Source organism: Echeneis naucrates, chromosome 6 (genome assembly GCF_900963305.1).
Source record: "Echeneis naucrates chromosome 6, fEcheNa1.1, whole genome shotgun sequence".
NCBI lineage: Eukaryota > Metazoa > Chordata > Actinopteri > Carangiformes > Echeneidae > Echeneis > Echeneis naucrates.
This window is the reverse complement of record NC_042516.1, coordinates 19,954,565-19,979,604: the sequence shown is the minus strand read 5'-3', so window position 1 is coordinate 19,979,604 and position 25,040 is coordinate 19,954,565. Positions and strand designations below refer to the sequence as shown.

The window sequence follows — 25,040 nt, the reverse complement described above, 5'->3', positions numbered from 1 at the left end:
GTTCGATTTCCTGTGCAGGCAGGAACTAGGCCGAACCAGGACAGGCTCTACCCATGACTGCACCTCTCCAGAGACTAGATCAGAACTGGGGCCAAGACTAGACCAGAGCAGAGAATATTGACCAGGGAAAAACAGAATAAATCACCCACTGAGATGGCTTGTTTTTTTTTTTGTTTGTTTGTTTTTTTTTTATGAATGTTCCAATTTTTACTTTATTAAAGAGAACATTTGACATGCTACATTTGTACTTTGTGCTGACTATTGCAGGTTTTCTGCTGTAATAGCTCAATGCTTTAGGTTACTTTATTTAGTTTCAGCAATTGTTTTACAAGGAGAGGGAATAAATGTCTCATCCATATTTTTATATTAAAACATTTATCAGAAAGTGGAACATAAACTTTTTGTTTTCACTGCAGATCCTTGTTTTATGGGTGCCGCCCCAGCAGAACTAGGTGCCCTTCCTGTGCCACCCCTGACAAAAAAGTCTGGACACGCCACTGGCAGCTGACTAGGACGATCAAATCAAATTTGAGGGTGGGCGCTTGTGTGTTGAGGGAAATTGTAGAGCATATATGCAAGATGGAATGATGGGGGAAAGAAATCAAACTTTTCATCCCTTATTAATCATCCCTTGTTAACCTATTTAGATCTGCAGCCTGAAAACTACAAAAATGTATGGATTGCCATTATTAAGAGAATAAATCTGAAGCCTAATGAGAGTTTATTGTTGCAGTTGAATGATATGTCTCAGAGGATCTCCAGGTAGATGGCTGTTTCTGCATCTGCCACAGCATTGCCCTGCACCTCTCGTGTGCCTCTGACCCCCGATGCGGCTCTAGTGTCTGTTCCTGCAGTTTCTCCTCCCCGTCTTCTCTCCCCGCCTCTTCGGGCCATTGGGCGCATCTGCAAGAGAGTCAGATGATAGCAATCCTCAAACTCAAGAGGACAGTGCAGAGATTTTTATCAAAAGAATGCTGTCTGTCTTCGAGGAGATCTGCAGACAATCAGAGATCGAATGAAATCAATACCTGTTTACTATGGACAAAGAAAGGTGTACAGTTCTGGTAAACAAGCTGGTAGCTGCCGTTGGTGTAGATATGAGTCACTTCTGTGCAGTTAATATAGAGGGGCATCCGGTCCTGATAAATTCCCACTCCTTCAGGGTAAACAGCTGCATGTCTCTTTAGGACTTCTCTGAAAAAAGTCAAATAAGCGTGCAAATAAACGTTAATCCCAAAGCAAGCCTCAAACATGAAACTTAGAACAGTAAAAGCGATGGCTTGCTTCACGTACCTCCCAGATCTCTTTTTGCAGCAGTAGACAGTCAGAGACAGGAGGAAAATCACCAAGCAGATGGTCACAGCAGGTATCATCAACCACCACAAAGGTGCCGTCTCTGCATATGGACGGAAAGAGCATTGATTGATCAGCGAAGGATGTCGAACTGCAATATAACGATCAAACCGTCATGAAAAGAGAATCTTCTATTAAAGTAGGTGACATTTGGTCCTTTTGCACATATTGCCTGATGCAAAGGCTTCACTGTAACGTGTAAAATGTGATGTTGCACGCATTCACTTCAAGAGCAGCACAGACGGAAAATTTCATTGCAGCAGTTCCTCATTCATTCTTTACTTTACTTATGTCACTAAGCTGCAGGCATGTTGCAGAGATCACAGCCAATAAACACGAGACAGAGCTGTTGTCTTTCTTAGCGGGGAAAAGCTGTACTTTGAACACACCGTCTTCTCCTTGCAGCAAAGCCAGGGAGTCGTTTCCCTGGGCGTTTAAAGCGAAGCAGATCACCGTCAAGGGTTTGTTCATGCGGCCCGTCAGAGTGGACGTCAGCATGCGAGGCTCTGATGTCACCGATACGTTGTAATCACGAGGTGGAACGGTTCCATTAACGCTCCAGGTGACCTTGGGTTTGGGGTTGGAGTCGACTGAGCAGTGACACAGAAGCTCCAACTCCTCTAAAACACAGCTGGAGGAGAGCTGGGAGATGACTGGTTTATCTGGAAGAGAGAAAAGATGCACTTCTTTATTTGAGATCACTCTTTCATTCACTTCATATTCTCTACATTATGCTTATGCAGATATATTAGTATATATTAGTATGTAGTATATATTATAAATGCGGAACCATTCAAGTTGAAGATGTTTTTGTGTTTCAAGCTTTAAAATACACAAAATTAGGGTTTTAGTAAAAAAAGGTTTGATAAATTATAAAGTAAAAGTGATTTGATTAGAGTACTGTGAAAAGAAGACATGATTGAAAGATTGAAAAGACATTTTGGGAAATCCACAATTCACTTCCTAACTGATATGAGTATATTGATAACACTTTTGTGTTTTTTACTGATTATGTCAATCTCCAATTCAGTCTCCTCCTGTGTTTGATTGCTTGGTAAGATAATACTCGCAACTCATAACTGATATTGAACATCTTTCAATCTCGCATATTCCTCCAAGGTGCCTTATCATTTATGCTCTGGTTCCATGAAATTTAAAAGAGGAAACATGATTCCACTAGAGGATAATCTTTTTTTCTTTTTATATTGTTATTTAACACCTCACCCTGTTACAGTGATGTCAAAGAGTTCATGAAACAGTCACAGTTTTCAGCAGTAAAAGGAAGTAAAACTAAGCTAATGCAGGAAAGGCTTTTTCACAGATGGTGAAAATGTATGTGCGGCCATTTGGAGGTAGGTTTACATTGTATGTTCAGTGCTGTTGGTTTGGACTCTCCTCGACCAATCAGATTCTGTGCTGAGCAGCGGACACGCATGTCTCGAGTCACGTTGTACACCCGCACTGTTTGTGTGCGCTGCTGTAGATGCACCGTATGGCCGTTTTGAGTGTAAGACCAGCGGTACTCTGACACCGGAGGGTCAGCATTGCACGAGCAGAGCAGCAAGGCATTTCCACCGTCCTGCACTGTCATGGTCTGGACTTGAATTTTCACTTCTTTGGGTGGAACTGTGGAGCACAAAAAAAGTCTTAGCACAGACTGAGGCAAGAAATATAAAGACACAATAAAAAAAAGAAAAGATTCTTACACGTCACATGAATATCTTTTGAAGTGGCCAGTGCTTTAGCTCCTGGATAAGTGGCCTCACATCTGACTCTGGGTTTCACTTGGTGTGACAAAGTAAAAGACAGTGATGCCAGCAGCATTGGCGTGTGGGCAGCGGGGTACAGGGTCTGCACCTCCCCAGGCTCAGTGCTGTTCGGGCGGCCTCCTCTCTCCCAGCTCCACTGCAACCGAGGAGGCCTGGAGGGGCAGGAATAGCTGACGGAGCAGTTCAAGCTGACCAGCTGTCCGTCTTTGCCTGACAACATGCCGCTGATGACAGGAGCCTCAGGAGTGTCTGTGAGGAAAAGCTCAGTGAGTTCTGTGTTTAATCAAAGACAGGTAATACTTCTACTGAAGCATTATATGGAACACAAAAAAGCGATGATGTTTTACTTTCTATTCTTACTATTCTTACAGATTGTTTGTGCCAGATTTCCATCTTAGTTTTAAGAGTAATTTCTCTTTTCGATAATCATGATCTGAGGGAACAATTCTGACTTCAGCTCCTCCTTTTGTTTGTACTAATGCAGTTCTGTTCCAATGCAATGACTTCTTACAGACTGGATCCCTACACGATGCAACAGAAATATTCTAAAGGACATTAAAATACTCACCAACAACATTCAGATTGAAGCTCTTTGATCTTCCCCAGAGCAACTCATCTCCTCTTTTCAGCTCCATCTCAAACATCTGTGAATCGTCCAGGCTGATCCGCTCGATCTTCACTGAACAGTCTCCCTCTGCGAGTCGCCCATAGAGGGATGTCCGGCCCTGGAAATCCCTGCTCACCTGACTCCGGCCCTCGCTGTTAAAAGCTGTGCCTCGAAGAGGAAAGAAACGGCCACCATCTCTGAACCTCAGCCTGACGTCCACCCTCTCCTTCCTCCCCTTGGGAAAACGAGGCGCTAGAGGAGTGAAAGAGCAGGGAATCACCACACAGGAGCCCACCAGAGCTTGGAGCCTGTCCGGGACTAAGGGTGTGGGAGAGGCGGTCTGGACCCCCCTCCACAACAGGGCTGCTGTTGGGATAGAGAACAGAAAATCATGCACCCGGTGGCATCCGTTGTATAACCGATGATGGCAGAGAGCAGCTTTATTAGCAGGCAATCCAAACACATTGCCGTGCCTCATGACCACGATGTTCACATTTTACGTACTAAAAATCATTTTTCCGTTCCAAGGCTGTGAAATTAAAGACAATTTTCCAAATTGAAAAGTTCTCAGTCTAATTTATAGAGCTGTTCCCTTCCAGTGAAACAGCGTTCTGAATGAATCCTTCGAGGATTTGCAGAAATCTTATCAGACATTTGATTTTCATTTACTTCCAAGTTGGAAATGTATTTCACTCTTCTGTCTGGAAATACATAACATGACCCACAAACATTTCGTAAGAGTTGTATATTTAGAAAAAGGGAAGAGGGGAGCAGCACTTTGGCTCTGGGACTAATCTACTATTCTTAATTTTTGTTTTACTATCTCAATATTATGTGGCCAAATAGTTACATTAAAACATCTTGACTGTTTTAAACGCATTTTGATGTTCTTGTATGGTCATTAAGTTCATGTAAAAAAATACATGAGCACATCTTTTTCAAAGCAACTGAAAAGATTCCTATTTGTGGATATGTGAAATTGAGCAGTACAGTGTTTTCTGCAGTAAAGTTCTACACCTCATACTGTAAGATTATGATCTGTCAGCAGCATGAGACACAACCAAATCTAACTTAACTACGGGTGGCATCCCTGAGAGACTAATGCCACAAAATTCGTACAAGAATCCGAAGAAAATGCATAAAGAAGTCGATTTACTCACCAAAAATCAGGGGACACACAACAAAGAGAGTGTCCACATGCATGACTGCAACCCTGCTCTGCCAACACAGACAGAGGGAAGCATGACTACAGCAGCAAAAAGGGGGAGGTGGGATTGTATCATTGTGCTGCTGGTACTATGACTTCACTTCGAAGCCTCCTCTCCAATCTGAAGTTTTGTGTTTCAGTACACTGCAACCACTTAAATATTACATATTCTAAAGGCTGTCAGGATTGTTTCACAATCAATAAATCACTGACACGACATTTTACAACATTCAAATGGAAATTGAGATAGATTGCTAGGGAAAGAAAGACCTCAGCAAGTATCTGTGAGACAACACATGACAATGGGTGAGTCACTCGCATGCTGTTTGCCATTTCCTCAAAGGCTACATCAACTAAACTAAATGTGTTAACTTCTTTTTCCTCCATCTACGCAGCTTATCCTCAGCAGATCTTCACCAATGTCGCTGAAGTGATGGCAACAAAAGAGCCGTAGACAGTGAAATAAAGGGCTGAAGCTTTTGTTCTTCAGAGCGACATGCACTACAGATACATTTAAATAACTAAATGCATACAAATACAGCGACCAACTAGATACGTTTCAGTAATGATTGGATTTTTAACTCATCTAACATTCAACTTCAGAGTTAATTCCTGCTTGTCGTCAACTCGTGGTGACCTCGAGAGCAAGTTGAGTATCAGAGTAAGGAGACATAGACTTAAACTGCATGAACTATGGACCCTCTGAAAGCTTGTTTGAAGTGCCGCCCAGGTTTCGACACTCCCGCTCACTGCACCTTAAGACACAAACAGCTTTTGTGCCAACACTTGTGACTGCTCTGCCAAAGGGAGAGAGTGTCAGAAGGTAACTGTATTTCTTCAAGGTAGGCATTTAAGTCTCTGTTGGTGGTATTTGAGCAGAATTTTGTTGTATGTGTATGTGTGAGAACTGAGTATTGTAACTACTTTTTAAAAAAATCAAATCAATTCTTGCTTTTCTTTATTCTTCCAGAGAGTCTGGCGTACATTCTGTGAAGTCATGGCCTCAGCTCAGCAGCTGCTTCTCTCTCAGAGAGAATTGCTGCTGAGCTGGATGACCGACCACCCAGCACCGTTGCTGCGTTGGCTGCACGATGCAGAGTTGCTGTCCTCTCCCCTGTACCAGTCTTTGCTGGAGAAGTCCCCCGTCAATGCTTTGGTCAAGGCTCTGGAGACGGGATGCGCCACTGAAGAGAGCAGCCAAAAGTTCTTGCTGGTATTGGAGGAGGTGCAGGATTATTATGGCAGTGAGCTGCAGGCCTGGGTGGAGAAACACTGCAAGAAGGATACGAGCGCTACGTCTGCGGCTGAATCCATAAAAGTTGAAGGTGAGGAAGGTGATGACAGTGGTGGTTAGTATTAATGTTTACATGGAGACGCAATTACAGAAGGATGATAAAGAGAGAGGGAAGGACTTAAGAGAATCAAGTTTTATTTGTTTAGTACAGAGGTGTGAGAGGATTATTAACAGGGCACAATCACCGCTCAGGATTTTTGCTTACGTGCCAAGATTGGAAATCAGGTAACTACTAAACCTGCCTATGTGCTACTAGGCATGATAGCATGCCGATGTCGATCTGATATTTTAAGACAAATGCATACTATCTCGCCAAACATGAATTCAACATGTAGTGCAATACATTTCACGTGTTGTTCACGTTGTTTGAATTCTGTTGTATTCGCAGATAAGAAGTCTAAAGGCCCGTTCACTAAACTGTTCAAAGGAAAGAGCAAAGCATTTATCCCAGCTCCTGAGGTTAACGGTGCGGATTCATCACTTTTCAACACATGGATTCTATTTTACTCTATTGTGTTTTAAATGATCTCTTCTTTATGCAGAACTGAAACCGAGCAGGAATGCAAAGTTGACCAGAATTCGAGGTATTTAAATATAAATTTAGAAATAAAGTAGAAGAGTAATTATAAATATATATATATATATATATATATGTATATAAAAAAACCCCACACACATCCTTCATTATATCTTGTCCACCACTGCAGTTCCCATATCTGCCCATAAAACAAGTCTGCTGAAACGCACAGAGCAGCTAAAGTGCTACTCAGAGGGCGAGAGAACGGCTTCAAACTCAGCCTCCCACATCGAGATCCGCTACACTGACCTGTTTGTAACTGAGGACAATGACTTAGTTGACAGCAGCCAACACGAGTACTTTGATCTGGCAAGTAGACGAGCTCGCATCTATGTCCATCAGTCTTGCCAGCGCATCCGCCCGTGCCACCTGCTGAGCCCCATAGGACTGACGGGAAGGTCCCCAAAAAGGGTCAAAATGAAGGGCATCGCCGGTATTGGAAAGAGCGTCGCAGTACAGAGGCTGGTCTACGAGTGGGCCATCGGGAAGAGTATGCGTGAATTCACCTGTGTGTTCGACCTGCGCTTCAGAGAGCTCAACCTGGTGGAAACACAGCTGAGCTTATTGGAGCTCCTTGGGGAACGCTTCCGGTACCTGAAGGAGGTTTTACCCGACCTTCTCGCCTCACCCAGCTCATTGCTCTTTATCCTGGATGGACTGGATGAGTTCAAGTTTGCCTTGGACTGGACCAGTCCTGGAAACAACATGGACGTCAATTCGAAAGTGCCAGTGTCAGAGATGATGGTGGCTTTAATCAAGGGAAGTTTCCTCCCAGAGGCAACAGTAATTGTCACCACTAGACCGTCTACTGAGGCTCCCAAGCATTTCTTCCAGCGCTGTTGCGTGGTGCTGGGCTTTGAGGAGGAGCAGGTGAAGGAATATACCAGCAAGTTCTACAAAGACAGCGAAGTTGCTGAAAAGGTGTACGATTACATCTTGAACAATGACAGCCTTTTCGTGCTGTCCTTCATCCCTCTCTATTGTTACATCATCTGCACCGCAATGGCAGAGTTCTTCTCCTCAGAGACTCAAGATGTCGAGGGGTACAAATCTCTGGAGTTGAACCCACCCAGGACAGTCAGCGAGGTTTATTTTTGCTACCTGTTTACAGCGGTCAAGCACCACGCACTGAGAGGGAGCGCAGAGAGAAGCACGCCCAGAGCTGAGGTTCTCTCAGTGGCAAAGCAGCAGCTGATGAACCTGGGTAAACTGGCTTATGAAAACCTTCTACAGAAGAAGATTATGTTCAGCAGAGCAGATCTGGAGAGCTATGGTGTGAGTCCTGCTGAGGTTCAGAGCACGTTTCTCTGTCACGTCCTGCAGCCCCTCAAGGAGGAGACGGTGCTGATGTTTTCTTTCTTTCACTTGACTGTCCAAGAGCATCTGGCTGCCCTCTACTGCGCAATCAACCTCCTCAGCCAGGAGGACATAATCCAAGCTCTGGACTTCTGGTGCTTCGGGATTGGTCCGCCATCTTCCACGGCTGCACCCCTGAAAAACGCACAGCTCAACGTAGACAAGCTGGAGAGCCTTCAGATGTTCACCCGCTTCTTCATGGGAATGCTGCGAGCACAACTGGCGGGGCAGTTGGAAGGCCTCGTCCTTTCACCGCTGGAGCAAGGAGACGGCGTCCCCGCCAGGCTGGGTGTGTGGTTCAAGGACCAGTTTAAGGACAGGAAGCTAGAAAACCAGACAGCCCTGAATCTTCTTCACTGCATGATGGAGTTTCACATGAAGGAGGCCACCAGCATTGCGGCACCAGAGATCACCAGACTCAACCTGTTTAAAATGAAGCTGAGCGTGGTCGACTGCGCAGCGATGCACTACGTGCTGCAGTTTTCCCAGCACAAGCTGCAGGAGCTCAACTTAGGGTACTCCAACATCGGGAACAGAGGACTGAGCCGACTGGGGCCAATCCTGCATCGCTGTGAATCTCTCTAGTGAGTGACTGATTTCTATTAAACTGTCAAAAAAAAAAAAAAAAACGAAAACATGCTGGTTTTCAATTTCCTGTGACTTTGTATCGCCTCTCTGAGTTCCTGCTTATCTGAGCTCATCTTATCCCATCTTATCTGACCTCATATCACAGTCACGATCCATGCCTTCACACAAATCCGTGCTGTGATGAAAACCCGATTTGCATTTCCAGAAATACATAGAATCTGCAATATCTGGTAATGAATGGACTGTCAAAAACAATGCCGACTTGTCAATGTTTTTGCTGTTTTCTTGCAGTTTAAGATACAACTGCCTGGACAGACAAGCAGCTGTTTTAGAGTCTGCCATTCTGCGATCCAACGAGTGTCAAGTGAAGAAGCTCTTGTAAGTCATCACAGGTTATTTACTTGAACTAGTAAATACTGCTTCGGAAATTATGCGTTAAAGGCTCAGAGCTGTGAGAGTGTAGCTGTAGTAAATTATTGAATGGACGTGTTAGCTTTCCTCCTTTTTTTGATGTAAAGTGAATGATATTAAAATATATCAACAAATGTTGTTGACTTTTGGTTTCTTTGTTAAACTTCCATGCCCTTACAGCAAAAGACAGAAATAAAAATGTCTTTTTTGTAAATAAAAATATTAATTAGCAACCAAGATAAGTGCCAGAAAATAAATGGATGTCAAATCAAATCGATTCTTTAAATGGACGCACTCCAGCGAGCACTAGGACATAATTCTTCTCTTCACGTCCGCAGTATGTGCGGCAACAACTTGGGCCCGGAGGGAGTTTTGGAGCTGTGGAACGCTCTGGAGCACAACAGCACGGTGGAAGAACTATATCTGGACATCACAGGCATCACCGAGAGAGGAACGGAAAACATTGTCCACTGCCTCAGCAAAAACACCTCTCTGAAGACGCTGACGTAAGACTGTAGCACAAAAACTTCTGCTTTGTGTCATCACTTGAAACACTGCCATCTGGTGTGTGCTAGGCATTGTTAATATTTGAACTGATGACTCCGACCTGCACATTTGTTCCCTCCTCAGCATTGTTGGGAATGACATTGGAGAGCTGGGGAGGAGGAGGCTGAAGGAGCTGGGGAAAAATCGACCGGGACTCCGGATCATTGCAAACTTTGTGGACGACCTTGGATTGCTTCAGGCCTATCTGGACTGGGTGGAGGAGATCCGCGTTGACAGAGACCAGATGGACTCTGTGAAGAATGCAGACGCCCTGCAGTCGGTGTTAAAGGGGCTCCAGGTGGCAGGAGAACAGGTGAAGAAAGGCGACAACGCAGGAAAAGCCAAGGAGCTCCAGACAAAGATTGTGGAGATGCTGAAGTCCTCTGCTGATCTGAAAGGACACACATGACCAAGTATTGTCGTGTTATGCATGTTATACATTTACTAGTTCTTCATTTCATCAATATGCTCAAACCTCACTTCTGAGGAACAGGGACCTGTTTGCCTTACTAGACTTCGGTTCCATTGTCAAATATTTGTGAATATAGAATGGAAAGTTACAAAAAATAAATAAATAAATAAATCAAGAACTAAATTATTTTTTATTTTTATTTCTTATTTTTTGGCAATTTGTGGTGTTTTTCTTTGTATTTTTTGAGATTGCTCTTGAATTTCCACGCATCTGGCAGTTTTTCAGGAACACTCAGCTAAAACTAATGCCATCTGATGCAGCAGCCCTTCATTTGGGTTATACTGTCCCATTTTCTGTGTTTTATCGTTGAATCGTATCGCATCATCTGTAAATAACAGCAACTTGCAGGATCCAGTTAATTAATGAAATATATATGTGATCTAAAAAACTGAAAATTTTAAAAGTTAATGAATGATTGTCTATTTTTGAAAGACATTAAGATATTTACCTGCATTTTTATGCATTTGGGGCTCTGTTCTGCTCGTTCACTTTAAATGCATCTATAATTCAACAGCAGCCTCAGCGTGAAATGACCATAGCGATGAACTGAACACTGTCACTGTAATAGATTTGTTTTAACCAGGTGTACTTCATTGAAAATTAGTTGTAGCTCAAAATGAAACATAAAATAAGTACACAGGATTCCTGTCACCTATCAACAGGGAACTACTCAATCAGATAAAACAACGATCAGACGTCTCCAGCCCAAATAAAAAAAATAAACCAATTTAACCTAAAACACATTGCGGAAAAAAATCACACTTGAGGTGAGAAGGATGAAGTAGTGATTAGAAATATAGGATTCATGCTGTTGTTTAAATTTATTTATCTCATCTTCAAACATATGTATGTGTGAGTTCCTCATTTTCGAGAGTCTTCTTGAACCTTTTTTAAGACGCAGCCTCACTTCAGTGGGAGCAGAGGACTTCTCTGCACGCCTCAGGAAACTGTAAGTCATGAAACTTCAATATGACACAAATATTTCTTTAATTCTTTGATTTCCTAAGCTGTACATCAGTTAATCTTTTATCATGGATAAAATCCTTTGACAAAAAAAAAAGAGAGAAAGAGTTAAATGCTCTTCAAGAGCTGAGAGATTTTCTTTTTTAAATTTTCACACTTGTCAGTCTTGATGTTTGGAAGTTGTCGCTCAAAACAAGTTGAGTAGCACGCGATAGATGTGAATTTCAAATACAACAATAAAGCACATAAATGCTCAGTAATTCTTCTGTGGCATGTTTTTTTTTTTCTTTTTTACATGTTATACGTGAATATTGCAGAGCTGAACCACATAAATCTCACAAGACTGTTAACTGCTTTGAATCCTCCAAAGGCAAAGAAATAACTAAATGAGACATTTAATGTTGCCTTTCAGCAGCTTTAAGGGGAGAGACGGAAACATTTTTTATCTCCCGTCTTCAGACTCCTGCAAACTAGACTTCTTCCTGAACTGAGATGGCTCCAGTCCTTACTTTACTCTTCATTGGCTGTTTGCTGAAAAGTGAGTTCAGGTTCACTGACAAAAAAAAAACAAAAAAAAAATCTATAAAGGAGATTTAAAGTCCTAATAACAGCTTGTTTTGTCTGTACCTGTGACGGCAGGAAGAAATCCTCCACAATCAAAGAAGCCTTTATATATTACACAGTGTTAAATGTTTCAAATGTCCATAAACATCAAATAATAATATTAAATTGCTGAGCAGAGAACGTACAGCCTCATTAGTACAAAATGGACTTACGCCTTTTTTCTTTATTTTTTTAAATGTAAAAAATGATTTGTCTTCTTTAGTTCTTCTTTTTTTTTTTTTGTATTCTTTATTTAATATTGCTCTGTGTTTCAGGTGTCTGGTGTAACGGATTTAATGTCATTCTCCCAAAGACAATAGAGGCTCTGAATGGATCCTGCGTGTCCATCCCCTGCTCCTTTAAAATAAATAGTCTATATGAAAACGACTTAGATAACACATGCCAGGGAATATGGAAAGTTATACATAGAACTTCCCACACAAGCCAAGATATAACTACAAGAAAAGAAATGATAGGAGACTTAAAAACAGAAAACTGCACCACGACCTTCAGTACGGCTCTTGATTACAACAATGCCTTTCAATTCAGACTTCAATGTAACAATTCACTAAAATATACTTTTTGGGATACTGTGAGCATTTCGGTGAAAGGTAGGTTTTTACAGTCCATTTACAAAAGATTCATGGTTGAATATATTTGTCTTGCCTCCTTATTTTTGATTTGAAATAACTTTGTATTTTCACTGAATTTTAAAAATAAACTGAGGAAGCCTTCAGAAATATTAGAAATGTGTTTGATAACACTTCAAAATGCCACTTCCTCCCAGCCCTTCCTCCCTCACCGACTCTGACTCCGCCCACACTGATCGTGACGGACGGACAGTTGGTGAACTTAACTTGCTCTGCTCCAGTTCCCTGTCCGTCTCTTCCTCCAACTCTGACATGGACGCCCCGTCTGGGTGACAGTCAGGAGACACTGAAGGAGAATCAGGACAAAACTAAAGTCATGACCTCTACTCTGACCTTCACTGCTTCTCACCTCCACCATGGAAAGACCATCTCCTGCACTGCCACCTACAACAAACAGCATGACCCTGAGGTGGCTGCTCACAGAAGTCTAACAGCTCATGTCTCATGTGAGTTGGTTTGTCTGCTAAAAGTCCAACACTGTAACTGGATTTGGTCAATTTCCTTTTTCTTTTCTTTTTCTTTTTTAAAATCTAGTTTGGCCTGAGTGAATAAACAGAAAAGTAATTCTCGGTCATTTAAACTGGGGACTGATGTATCCATTCATCCAAGTGTCTGCGTTTGGGGCAGCTGGTCAAACAAGACTGTGACATTTAGTCATTTTCTTTAGGACTCAAAAGAAAATACAGAGTGCCAGGATGCAGCTCAGTGATGCTGAGATGTAGGACTGCCAACCCGGCAGTAAAGAATTATTCCTGGTATCAGGCTGATGGGGGACAGGACACTTTATTTCGGACTGGACGCTTCTAATCACATGATTCAAATTTTTGTTATATATAACCTGACTTATTTGAGTAACACACGCAGAATGAATAATGAGAGCCTGGTTCTAATCATCTCTTGTTTTGTGTTGATTAGTGATCACAGTGTCCATCAGCCTCTCTGCTCCAGCGTCATTGTGACTTTCAGCAAACGTGATGCAGCATGACCTCCCTTGATTCCTCACTTGTCTGTCTTCTCTTATCGCAGTTGCTCCTCAGATTCTACGCTCATCTTATTGCACCAAAGCTCCAAACCAGGTGAACTGTTCCTGTGAGGCTACTGGAGTTCCTCCTCCCACCTTACACTGGTATTTGGATGGGCTACTGGTCAATAATTCTGTCGGGTTTGGCATCAACAAAGAGCTGCTAAATAACTCCGGTCTGAGGAGCACCATCACCGTGAACCAGCCACAACGGGGGACTCTTTCCGACCTGGTTTGCCAAGTCTCCAACTCTCTGGGAGCTGCCAGTCACCGTTTCTGCATCAGCCTTGAGCAACAGATCTCTGCAGGAAGTCAAGGTCTGTGTTATGCATGCTCCTCCTGTTACCTGTGAGCTTGAAAGGCTTTAGATTTACTTTGGTCACCTGACAAAAGCATCATCCTTCATCTTTGTTTCAAAGAATTATTCAGGACAGCCGGTCTTCACACTCTTAAACATGGATAGCGATGTGCAGGCATCCTAACCCTAACCCTAGTCTACATCTTATTAAGAAAAAAACTATGAAATGAGATAATGTTTTGAAGATAATTTGGCTTTCGAAAGGAGTGTTTTGGCAAAAGTATAATACAATACAGCAAATCCTGGAATGATCAGAAATGACTCAGATCATTGTAACCATCAGCATAACTCTTTTAGGTCCATGCTTTCACGTGAAATTCCTCTTAATTATTTCTTTAATTACATCATTCTTGTATTCTTGTTTCAGTTCAAGTGTCGTTGTCAGTCTTCGTCCCCACGGTTGGTGTTCTGGTAGTGCTTGTGTGTGCTCTGCTGATTCTTATGAGGTAAGTTAAAGATGAGAGGCTATCGTGTTTCTCTTCAAAAGTTAATATTGAAATCTGAAATGCCAGACTAATATGGCCTGCCTTTGTAGAGGGTTAAATCCCTTCTTATGATTATTTCCTGTCAGTGACAAAGATCAAACATGCTAATGTACATTGCACTGTATATTATATTTTTCAGGATTCAGCACTCTCGCCATAAGCTTCCTGAGGGCCAGTGCACAGGTGACACCATCACGTCTGCGCTGTACCAGATTCCAACAAGAAACAATGAGGTCATTTGATTTCGAGCCCTGTAACTTTGTAACTTCTAAATAGGAAAGTTTTCTGCATCAATTATATTCTGTCATTAATTCAGGCAGCCAACGCAGCGGATGAAGCCATTTATTCTTCCGTCTGTGAAGCGAGAGAGGAAAAAGTCCCCCGACTTGCAACTTCCTCTGAGCCACCGAGCCCTGGCTGCCCAGACACAGAGGCCAACAACACAGAGGAAGCCAGCAGAAACTCAAAGAAGAGGAAGGACAGTGATGTCATTTATTCTGATGTCAAATGGAAGGCCAAACGCAAAAAGCAGCGAGAGGACTCCGTGGTCGTGGGTCCATTTGGTAGCTCCTATCTGGAGGAGGAGATGTGCACAGTGGGAGACATGAGCGAAAGGTTTTTGGACCAAGATCTGGAGATGGGCATATATGATGAAGGGGAGGCTAGAAAAGTGGAATACGAATATGCAGAAGTTAAATTTAGAAAGTAGAGTGCTGTAAAGTGGCACATCACTGGGTTGTTGGAAGTTGGCTTTGAAGTTTAGGTAAAAGGACTGTCAAGTGCTTTTGCTTTTCCACTCAAGATTTTTTTATGTACTTCTAACAAATGTTGCAATTTCTCATGTGTTAATGCAAAATAGTGGAAATCTCTAAATATTTACAGATGAGTGCTGCTTTTGTATATGCTGGCTCTCTGGGACTGTAGGACCTGCTGCAACTTATCAACGTGTGATGTTCCCATCAACAGAGGTGGACAGAGTACACAGCTTCACTACTAGATTAAAACTCCAGATACTCCTTGTCAAATATTACTCCAATACAAGTAAAAGTAGTTTCATCAAAACATTACTTAAGTAAAAGAACAAAAGTATTTGCTTAAAAAATTACTATAAGTAAAAGTATCTAAAAAAAAAAAAACCCTCAGGAAATACAGGAAAGGAAAGTAGCTTTAGTGTCATAATACAACACACTGATGTGATTCTGCTACAGACATGTTTATAGCTCAAGAATACCTTCAGTTAAAGAGACCCTACAAGAACCGGTCTGTGGAGGGGTCCGGTCCGGTCTCTGGAGGGGTCCAGTCCAGTTTCCAGTCTCTGGAGGGGTCCGGTCTGGTCTCTGGAGGGTCTCCACTCTCTGGAGGGGTCCGGTCCGGTCTCTGTCTCTGAATGGGTCCGGTCCGGTCTCTGTCTCTGAATGGGTCCGGTCTGGTCTCTGGAGGGTCTCCACTCTCTGGAGGGGTCCGGTCCAGTCTCTGTCTCTGGAGGGGTCCGGTCTGGTCTCTGGAGGGTCTCCACTCTCTGGAGGGGTCCGGTCCGGTCTCTGGAGGGTTTCCACTCTCTGGAGGGGTCCGGTCTGGTCTCTGGAGGGTCTCCACTCTCTGGAAGGGTCCGGTCCGGTCTCTGGAGGGTCTCCACTCTCTGGAGGGGTCCGGTCCAGTTTCTTGTCTCTGGAGGGGTTTGGTCCAGTCCAGAGCTGTGTCCGAAACCGCTCCCTAATCCCCAATTAGTGCACTATATGGGGAGCTCATTGTTTTCTAGTGGTGTCTGTGTCAGGCTGGGACCCAGAAAGGACTCAGATGCAGAGGTAGCGAGGCACAGATCTTTATTTGTGTGAGCAATGATCTCAGAACCGAATGAGGAAACAAACAGTGCTATCAAACATTAACATTTACAGTGAAGTCACTAGATTCTAAGTTCAAAACAAAAATCGCTCCCGAAGGAGGATAAGGCTACACTGAAGGGGCCCTAACGGGGAAAACAGAAAATACTCTGTAAGGAGAAAAAACCCTGACTAGTCCAAACAAAAACTCTCACGCTTCTAAGCGGAGGATCAAAGGTAAATCGATGTAACGTTATGGAAACTCAAAATCACTCGCAAGGAGGAAGAACACAAAGGCTATAAACATTAATCTATCGAAAGTTATCTACACTCATACAGAGGAAATGCTAAAGCTATAAAAAGGGTAAACTAGGATATGAAAGTTACAACTTAAATTCACGCTGTCGAGGACCTTGTGTAAGTCACACAAGGGGATCGAGGGCGAAGGCAAGGACGTAACACTGGTGTGGGACAAGAAACGACGACACACTGACACAAGACCAGGGGAAGACAGACTATTTGAGCTGTGGGGGGAAATGGGGAACAGGTGGAGACAATCGGTAATCATGAGGGCACACAGGAGACATGAGGAAGGGCAAGTGTTGTGAAGCAAGAGGAGAGTTAGGCATTTCAAAATAAAACAGGAAATGACGAGACACAATAAAGCCCAGACGAGACAACCTCACCACAGTGTGACAGTCTGAAATCTTATGCGACATATAAGTGCTCGGAAAGTATCCCACAATGCATTGTGAAAAGTAGTGACTCGCCGATGGTCACTAACCCAAGATATCCCATGATGCAATGTTTTTTTGTGCAGAAAGACAGACCTGCATTCAGCTGTGAGTGATGAGGAGTTGGACCGTGTTGTCAGTGATGTCCACAGAAGACATCCAAACTCTGGCTACAAGCTAATGTGTGTTCCAGGTAATAATACGGCCACCATGTATGATGTAGAATGAGCCGATCGTTATGGAGAAATAAAACAGGAAAGATGAGTATTATACATTGTGGCCATGTTCTTACCTGGAACACACACAGAGGTGTGTGTTCCATCAAATGTAGTGAAGTGAAAGTAAAAGTATCCCCCAAAGATAATACTTAAGTAAAATACGGATACTCAAAAACTGTGCTGTCCACCCTGCCCATCAATGATCAAGTTTGTGTTTAAGATGTCTTAAACTTAAGCTTAAAAGCTAAAAGGTGCGTTATCAATGTCATCACAAATATTTTGTGATGGCTGATGTATTTTTGGACACAGACCGGGACAGGGGAGGAGGAAATACAAAACAGTTAGTCCAGCAGATACTGAGTAGGAAAAGACTTTCTATTGAACAATTTGGAAAGAGTTGGTTGCAGAGACACCAGGAACAAGGAGAGGTAAACAATGTCCATGACACACAAACAGTCGCACACGGATAAGCATGGGAAAATGGGGAAGACACAATAAAACACAAGGGAATGGAGTGAAAAAACAAATCCACAAAATAAGTACGTAGAGAGGAAACAGAGGAAAATGTAAACGGCCTCTGTCTCATCGACTAGATCACAAGAAGAAGACGACAACAGCAGAGAAACTGAGGTGGAGGTCAGAGGTCGTGTCCAACGAGGGCTCAACAGCACAATAAGGAAACAACCCCTCCAAACACAAGGTGGAATACAGCTACTCACAACTGTAAGACCGACTGACACACTGAAGCAAAGTCCCAAAACGGTGTCACAGATTGTTACGTTTCTCTGCATTGTATCACATTTGAAGTTTTCTGTAAACTATCATCTTGTATTCCTGCATGGAATGGATTGTGACAAAGACGTACAGCATATATACCAGCTGCTGCTCTCAGACAGGAAGCTCCAAACTAGCAGGCGCAAGGTTTTGGCCATATTTGAGCATGACTGCTAAAAGAGGTCTTGAACACACTTTTCATAATAAAAATTGTGTGTCATTCTTGTCCCAAGCCCAGATGTACGGGGAGATTTGCGGCTGGAAGGCCGTGTGGCGTAAAAACTGCGGCCATATCAATCATGCAAAGTCACAGAGCTGACTTGATGTGGCGACCGCAAATAGGGAACAGCCGATGAGAGCTGGGAGAGAAATAAGACGATAATACTTTATACTGCGTTATCAATTTCCTTTTAACACGGTTGCTTCATCAAGAGGAAGGAAACAAACATTAAAACTAAAATAAAATAACCTGCAGGCTATGACACTCTACTGTGTGTTTTATGATATAATGGAGCTGTATTCAGAAATGGATGGGAGAAGAGGAAATGATAATTCCCTCTGTTTTTTGTGGTGTAGGCATTACCTTCAAGGATTACAGACTCATGGCTTCATGAAATCCAATAATATAATAATATAATCATATTTAGAGATGATGTGTGTGTGTGTGTGGGGGGGGGTCTGTTGTTTAAAGATCCACACACATAAAGTCAACACAGGCTGCAGTTTTGCATTTCAGTTAATATTAACCAACTGGCATTTGCTTGTTGCTCACTATAGAAAAGGTGGAGAAGAGTGTCACCATGGATTTGACTATGACTCTGTTTCCCGCTTATATCATGTGGTATCAGCTCATCTTTGTTCTGTAAACTGTTTGTCTCAGCTGAGAGGCACAGCAAGGCAAACTCCTCAGAGCCTCGTCTGCTTCTCTTTTTAAAGCCTCAACATTTTTGAAAACCTCTATAACTCGGTAAGTAAATACGATCACTCTGTCATTGGCAGCCTCTCACATTCGACTGAGATGACCATGGCTCATTTGTTCTGAAAGGGAATGTGATCATTCTTGTGTGGGGGCATTTTCCAGACAACTTGGACAGCAATAACTGATTTGATTCCTTTAAAAATGTCTTTTAAATTACGTTTTCTTTGTATTATATTCACATACTGTAATTGTTTTTTCACCTCTGTCGTAAACAGAGAATACACCACAGTTAACAGTGAACAGCGTATATGCTGTCAGCTGTGTTACCTAAAACCAAGTCAGTCTTTTAATGCCTTTCAGTTAATTTGTGATCAGTGGTGTTCTGAATTCATGAACGCGGATTTCACTGTTTTATCAAGTTAAGAATCGCTAATTCCTGTTGGTGCGTGTTCACGTCTTCATTCAGGGTAAGAAATGGAGCAAACGGTGAAGTCTGAGCTCATTCTCTTGGTGTACATCATCTCCTTCCTGATTGGCCTGCCGGCCAACCTCCTTGCTCTCTACGCTTTCAGTGTGAAGATCCATTCCAAGCCACTTCCAACCGACATCCTGCTTCTCAATCTGACCGTCTCCGACCTGCTCTTCTTGATCATCCTCCCTTTCAAGATGTACGAGGCAGCTTCAGGCATGAGGTGGACTCTACCAAACTTCCTGTGCTCACTGACCTCCTTCACATTCTTCTCCACAATCTACACCAGCTCTTTGCTGCTGACGGCAGTCAGTGTCGTCCGCTACATCGGAGTAGTTTACCCCATCACCTACCACCAGCTACAAAAACCCGTGTACGCGATAGTGACCAGTGTTGTTATTTGGCTGATCTCAGCAGCACACTGCAGCATCACTTTCATCACCGTGCACCATCCATCCCTCTCCAGCAAGAACTCCAGCACCTGCTATGAGAACTTCACCCCGAAGCAGCTGGACATCCTCCTCCCAGTACGTTTGGAGTTTTTCTTGGTGCTCTGTTTCATACCTCTTCTGATTTGTGTGTACTGCTACTTGCACTGCATCATGATCCTGTACAGTCGACCCCGGATATCCAAGATGCAGAAACAGAAAGCTATTGGCATGGCCTTAGGGACTCTGGCTGTTTTTCTCATTTGCGTGGTGCCGTACAATACATCTCATTTAGTGGGTTTTTTCCAAGGTGAGAGCCCGAAATGGAGATACTATACCTTGTTGCTTAGCACCTTCAACACCTGTATCGATCCCATCATCTTCTACTTTTCCTCCTCCACCTTCCGCTGCACTGGTAAAAAGTCTATTTTCAGGAAGCCTGCACTCAATGATTCAGATATGTAAAAGCAGGCCGCAAGCTCCAGCAAAGCCTAAGATACACTTTCAATGCTTTATTTGCATTAGATATCCAGCTTCATTGTTGCATTTAGATTTTATATAAACAATCTGAACGTGTGTTTCCAAACAGATTTCCAACAATCGTTGTGGCCTGACCTGTGGTCATGTTTAAAGGTTGTTTATATTTTATATTTGTACGTCTTACATTTTTAAAATATCTTATGTGTGAACTTTATGCATGTGCAAAATTTACATTTTATTATTTTACACTAAATTCATTCTGCTTCTTGAGACTTTGGGCCCAGTCTTTCCTGTTCAGTTTAACGTGGGCCAGCCACTCTTCTGCACTCATGCATTCTGTAGGCACACATGTAGAATATACCTGCAAAAAAAAAAAAAAAAAGCAAGTTAGATATTAAGAGATATGGCAAAAGTGCTGGCACGAAGTTGTGTTTTTTCCAAAAACAAGGTATTTTAGGTTTGTGGTGTAACAACAACTAATTCCTGAGAACTACTGGAAATAAAAAGACTGATGACTTAATTTTTGTGATTCCATCATTCACTTCTCAGAATGAGGCGTATTGAATTTGAAATATTATTTTCCTCATGTCGCAATGACTGCAGAGTGTTCCTTTAAGGATTCAAATTACTTTTGCGTAGCTGAACCATAAATGTACAGGGATTCCACTCAACTTCACTCTTTGTACGAACAAACCTGCAAAGAAGGTCATGAGCAGTGCCACCCAACCCAGTATGTAGGACCAAGAGAAGCGCCAGTCTCCGAAACGCTTGCCCAGGAAGTTCACCGTCACCCCAGTGTAAATGGCCATTGCAAGCAGCACAAAAAGAGCTGTATATGTAGGGTGATATATATTAAAATGACGATCAGAATGGTAAAGGTCAATGCATTGGAATGCCTTGAAAACTTGATCTGAAAGTTTTATTGCATGCAAATTAATTCAATAACACACCCTCTAAATGTCATGTTGAAAGCAAATCCAGGTGGCTTATTTGGTTTATCGTAACTATGACTCACTTGAAACAAAGAACATGATCCCGGCAGCAAATGAGCGGTTGAACCTCTCAAAGGCTGAGAAGTGAGCAAAGGAGAGGATTCCTGCGATGATGCCAGCAAAGCACGACATGGCGGAGAGGATCATGAAAGCCCGAGTGGCATTCCAGTAGGCTGAGGAGGAGAAAAAGAAGAGAGAGGAAGATATGTTGTTAAGATGTTGCATTCAGTCAGGGCAGGTTGTCGAGTGGGAAGCCCGTACTCCACGTTATCACAGCATCCAGGTTCGAATCCGACCAGGAAGCCGTGCTGCCTTTCAGTCCCCCGTCTTTCTCTCTCTCTGCCACTTACTGTCTGAATAAAAGCATTAAGAAAAGACCGAAACAAAATTCAAGAATGTGTATTTAAAAAAAACAAACCCAAAACCTTCTGATCTTTTTTCTTTTACTCTGAAATGCACCCATTTTAACCACTGACACATGAACGCAGGCATTTTTACGTAATATCTTACATTTGAATGTGTGTTTTGGACATAAACTTAGTTCTGCATTTTAAAACTTCTCACAATTTGAAATAAACTGTTGACTTGAGATCAGGAGCAGTTTTTGTACCAATTAGATTTAACTTGTCATACGTAATAAAATAAAATAAATAAAGTACCTGCCGCTACACTCAGTAGGTACAGTGGATATATTTTCTCACAGAAACTTTTTCTTTACTAAGACATCATGACAGAATTACATATTCCAGTCTATTCTCAGTCTGAGCTTAGGCAGCATGGCGGCATACTGGCTATCACTGTTGAAACGCAGCAGGACTGAGTAAAACTTTATGGTTGGCAGAAATGTATGTCAGAAAGAGTCTCAATGCTGCCGCTATGGAAATGAAGAAAATTGAGGATTGATGCACGCCAACATGAATCATTACACATCCATGTCGTCAGCAAGTCGGCCATTTTGATTTGAACTCCAGGTTTTTACCCATTTCTGCTTATGTCCTCACCTCCTACTCTATCGAACTCCTCCTACGATTTTCCATTGAAATGACTCCACATTCATTCAGTGTCGTCTCACGGCCTTGGACCTGTACCCCATGTCCAACAGGAAGTGGGCCGTTGCGATTTAAAAATTGGGATTTTAATGCCTTTTTCGCTATTTCTGCTCCTCCTACAATTTTTAATGCAAATGACTTCAAATTCAATCAGTACTGTCTCAAGACCTTCAAGACGAAAATCTATTGAAACCTTTTCACTCAGGGATACCTGCAGTTTTTGTTTTTTTTTCGGTTCCCCATTAAACAAGGAATTCTTACAACTCCAGCATACATTGTCCAATCTACCCCAAATTTTGCTTCTTGCCTTGAAAATGACTGAAAAACTGAAAGCATTTCATCCCCATTGAAACAGTTGCAGCTTTGGTGCGATTGGGTGGGGCGAGTCCAGGAAGGTGCTGAGTTTCACACAGGTGTGAGGGCCTGTGTGAAACCCTGGTATGTCGATCAGTGTTACTGTCCAATAGGGAGATTTTCGGGAGTCTGAGAGGAGATTCTTTCACTCACCAATGCTGTCTGTCTGCATGTAGCATTTGCCAGACATGCAGTACCTCCACAGGCCCTGATGGGCGAAGCTGCCAGACAGACGGTACTGCATCCAGTAGTCTGTGGCAGTGGAGACCACCAACAAGATGTTCCCCACGATGGCACAGAACAGGCCCCCTCCCATGAAGCTGTACATCATGAGTGACACTATGACAGCAGTTACAGCTTTATGCACTGTGGGAAAAGAAAACAGACAGACTCAGTGGTGAGGCTGTGGCAAAGTTTCTAAAAAGAAACTAAATATTTCTCAAACAGGAAACGTGAAAGGATTGAAGGTGTACGTGCAAAAAGGCAGGAGAAGCCAGACATGCACCTGGAGCTGCAAATGCAGTCAGTCAACTGAGAGGCAGGCAACAATGGAGACATTAAGTATCTGATAAAGGGAGGACATTCATCCCTATTTACAGGTGGCTTAAACCAGCATTCTCTCTGGCACACAACGTTTTGACAAATCATAGGGAACACCGTCAGCGATACCTGTCACAAGCGATGGGGCACTCTGTGCTATTTTACTAGCAGCTATATGTGCAGTTCCCCGTTCTCCTTGAAGATACACGGGGGTGATTCAGACACTTATTAATGTATGCAGCTCAGTCTGTTTTGACTGCACAGCTAGCTGTAACAACAAAGCACAAAACTGAGAGCTGCTGGTGTGGACAGAGTAATCATATCAACCACAATGTAGTCCGCTCATAGCAACACGCACTCTCTCTCTTTGTTTGAGCATGCTTTTTTTTTTTTAATACTCTTAACTGCACAGTCCACAAATGTGTGCACTTCCAAGGCCAAACATATAAAAACCTAAATGAGAAAACTACCTTACAACACCTCAGTCGGCTCACACTGTCCTGTGGCAATAACAGATTATACAATGAGGCCTACAATCAAGAATTTAACAAAAAAAAAAAAAAAAAAGTTTAACAATAGAAGCTCAAATTAAAATAAATAGGAAACGGTCTTCCTTGAAGGTGACCCCATTGTTCAATGCTGTTCTCCATTTTAGCCACCCAGCATGATAAGACCATACTAAGTATAATAAATGATGTGAGGAACATGTCAAACACCAGCAGAAGTCAGCTGGAGTTGAGCAGAGATAACATGCATCTCCATCCACAGTCTGAGGTGGACATAATGAATACAATAGGTGTATCTGTATCTATGGAAGGAAGCAAATAAATCTGGTCCAGCATGAAATCTTTCTGGCTTTTCTGTCCTGATGACACATATCAAAACTCACTGGTTGGCGTGCCATGGTATGCTTTCTATTTATTTATTTATTTATTTATTTATTTATTTTTACACCACCTATTCTCGGACTTTACGGGACATCAGCCGTTAACAAAAGACCCGACATCATCTTACCTGAATTCCTTTGGCTGAATCAACCCTCTTAAGTGTCAGCCTTTCCTCAGGGAAAGAGCGAGAGACAGTGCAAGCCAGGAGTGAGCGAAATGTCAAAGAGGAAGCCCTAGGCTGAATTCCAAAAAGTTATCCCCTCCACATTTCTGTTGATGGAGGCAAAATCCTTTAAAACAAGCAGCACAGAACAAATGCACTCGAGCTGGTGGGCCTAAGAGCCACGTGACTTTCCAACATTTAACTACATGGGAGCATTTTGGGGGAGGGGGGATGGTCCAGGATATGAGGCCTGCTGCACCACAGTCCTTGTCTGTTGTTCTATTAGGCGTTCTCGAACTGTGGATGTGCAGAGGCTTGCAGTACTGCTGCGGTCAATGGAACATGCTGAAGCGCTCACTTTCTTTCAGGGTGGCTGGGGTGTGGTCATGGGGACACATACATGCTCATGACACACACGTGACGCTCGAGCTGCTTTAAAAAAAAAAAAACAAAAAACAAAACAGCAACACACTCTTTAGAGTATGCTGTAAATGTTAACAGTGAATATGTGAAAATAAAAACACTGCAGTGACCGTAAAAGGCAGACTAACATGTGTAAATTATTTAAATATATTTGAGATGGTATTTACAATAGTCACGGCAGCATTAAGTAAACAACTCAGTTATTCATTGCGCATGCAAATAGAGATAATGTTTTGAATGTTACTGTCCCAGAGGTTTTAATTTTTATTTGTAAAATATTGACATGGAAGGATTATGTAAGAATAAAGTAATATCAGCACAGAGGTGTCTGAGTTTATTTCTGAGGAACTGAAGGAGCTGCAGTTCCATTTAGTGCATTCAAATGCCCATTTGTTGTATCTGCTGAAAGGATGTCAAGGTAATTCGATCAGCCAAGACACAAACATGCATTAAATACAAAGGGTATACAATACAAAATTATAGCGATAAAATATTTATTTCTATTGTGGGCCCAGGTGGGGAAAGGCTGA

General features: G+C 42.5%; 4 protein-coding genes across 5 annotated transcripts; 2 read left to right on the top strand and 2 right to left on the bottom strand.

The window, feature by feature from the left end:
- Positions 1 to 247: 247 nt before the first annotated feature.
- On the bottom strand, positions 248 to 4,964 carry LOC115045456 (B-cell receptor CD22). 2 transcript variants are annotated; one of them, XM_029505144.1, is made up of 8 exons: positions 4,890 to 4,964; positions 3,691 to 4,095; positions 3,060 to 3,371; positions 2,716 to 2,979; positions 1,743 to 2,015; positions 1,294 to 1,396; positions 1,029 to 1,194; positions 248 to 903 (listed from the first exon to the last, which is right to left on the bottom strand). In XM_029505144.1, exons 1-8 carry the CDS (start codon positions 4,930 to 4,932, stop codon positions 748 to 750), a joined length of 1,722 nt encoding a protein of 573 aa, XP_029361004.1. In that variant the 5' UTR covers positions 4,933 to 4,964; the 3' UTR covers positions 248 to 747. The 2 variants fall into 2 exon arrangements, with proteins under 2 accessions (XP_029361004.1, XP_029361005.1); XM_029505145.1 differs by having other exon boundaries at positions 3,691 to 4,092; positions 4,890 to 4,942.
- A 6,671-nt stretch (positions 4,965 to 11,635) lies between these two features.
- On the top strand, positions 11,636 to 15,246 carry LOC115044672 (sialic acid-binding Ig-like lectin 10). The gene is made up of 7 exons (XM_029503823.1): positions 11,636 to 11,681; positions 12,022 to 12,357; positions 12,534 to 12,842; positions 13,423 to 13,734; positions 14,143 to 14,221; positions 14,400 to 14,493; positions 14,577 to 15,246. Exons 1-7 carry the CDS (start codon positions 11,636 to 11,638, stop codon positions 14,967 to 14,969), a joined length of 1,569 nt encoding a protein of 522 aa, XP_029359683.1. The 3' UTR covers positions 14,970 to 15,246.
- Positions 15,247 to 18,673: 3,427 nt separating this feature from the next.
- LOC115045443 (free fatty acid receptor 2) lies at positions 18,674 to 20,287 on the top strand. Its single transcript, XM_029505119.1, has 2 exons — positions 18,674 to 18,773; positions 19,192 to 20,287. Exon 2 carries the CDS (start codon positions 19,200 to 19,202, stop codon positions 20,085 to 20,087), a length of 888 nt encoding a protein of 295 aa, XP_029360979.1. The 5' UTR covers positions 18,674 to 18,773; positions 19,192 to 19,199; the 3' UTR covers positions 20,088 to 20,287.
- Positions 20,288 to 20,401: 114 nt separating this feature from the next.
- Positions 20,402 to 22,825, bottom strand: lim2.5 (lens intrinsic membrane protein 2.5). Its single transcript, XM_029505147.1, has 4 exons — positions 22,651 to 22,825; positions 21,118 to 21,267; positions 20,797 to 20,931; positions 20,402 to 20,463 (listed from the first exon to the last, which is right to left on the bottom strand). Exons 1-4 carry the CDS (start codon positions 22,823 to 22,825, stop codon positions 20,402 to 20,404), a joined length of 522 nt encoding a protein of 173 aa, XP_029361007.1.
- Positions 22,826 to 25,040: the final 2,215 nt, after the last annotated feature.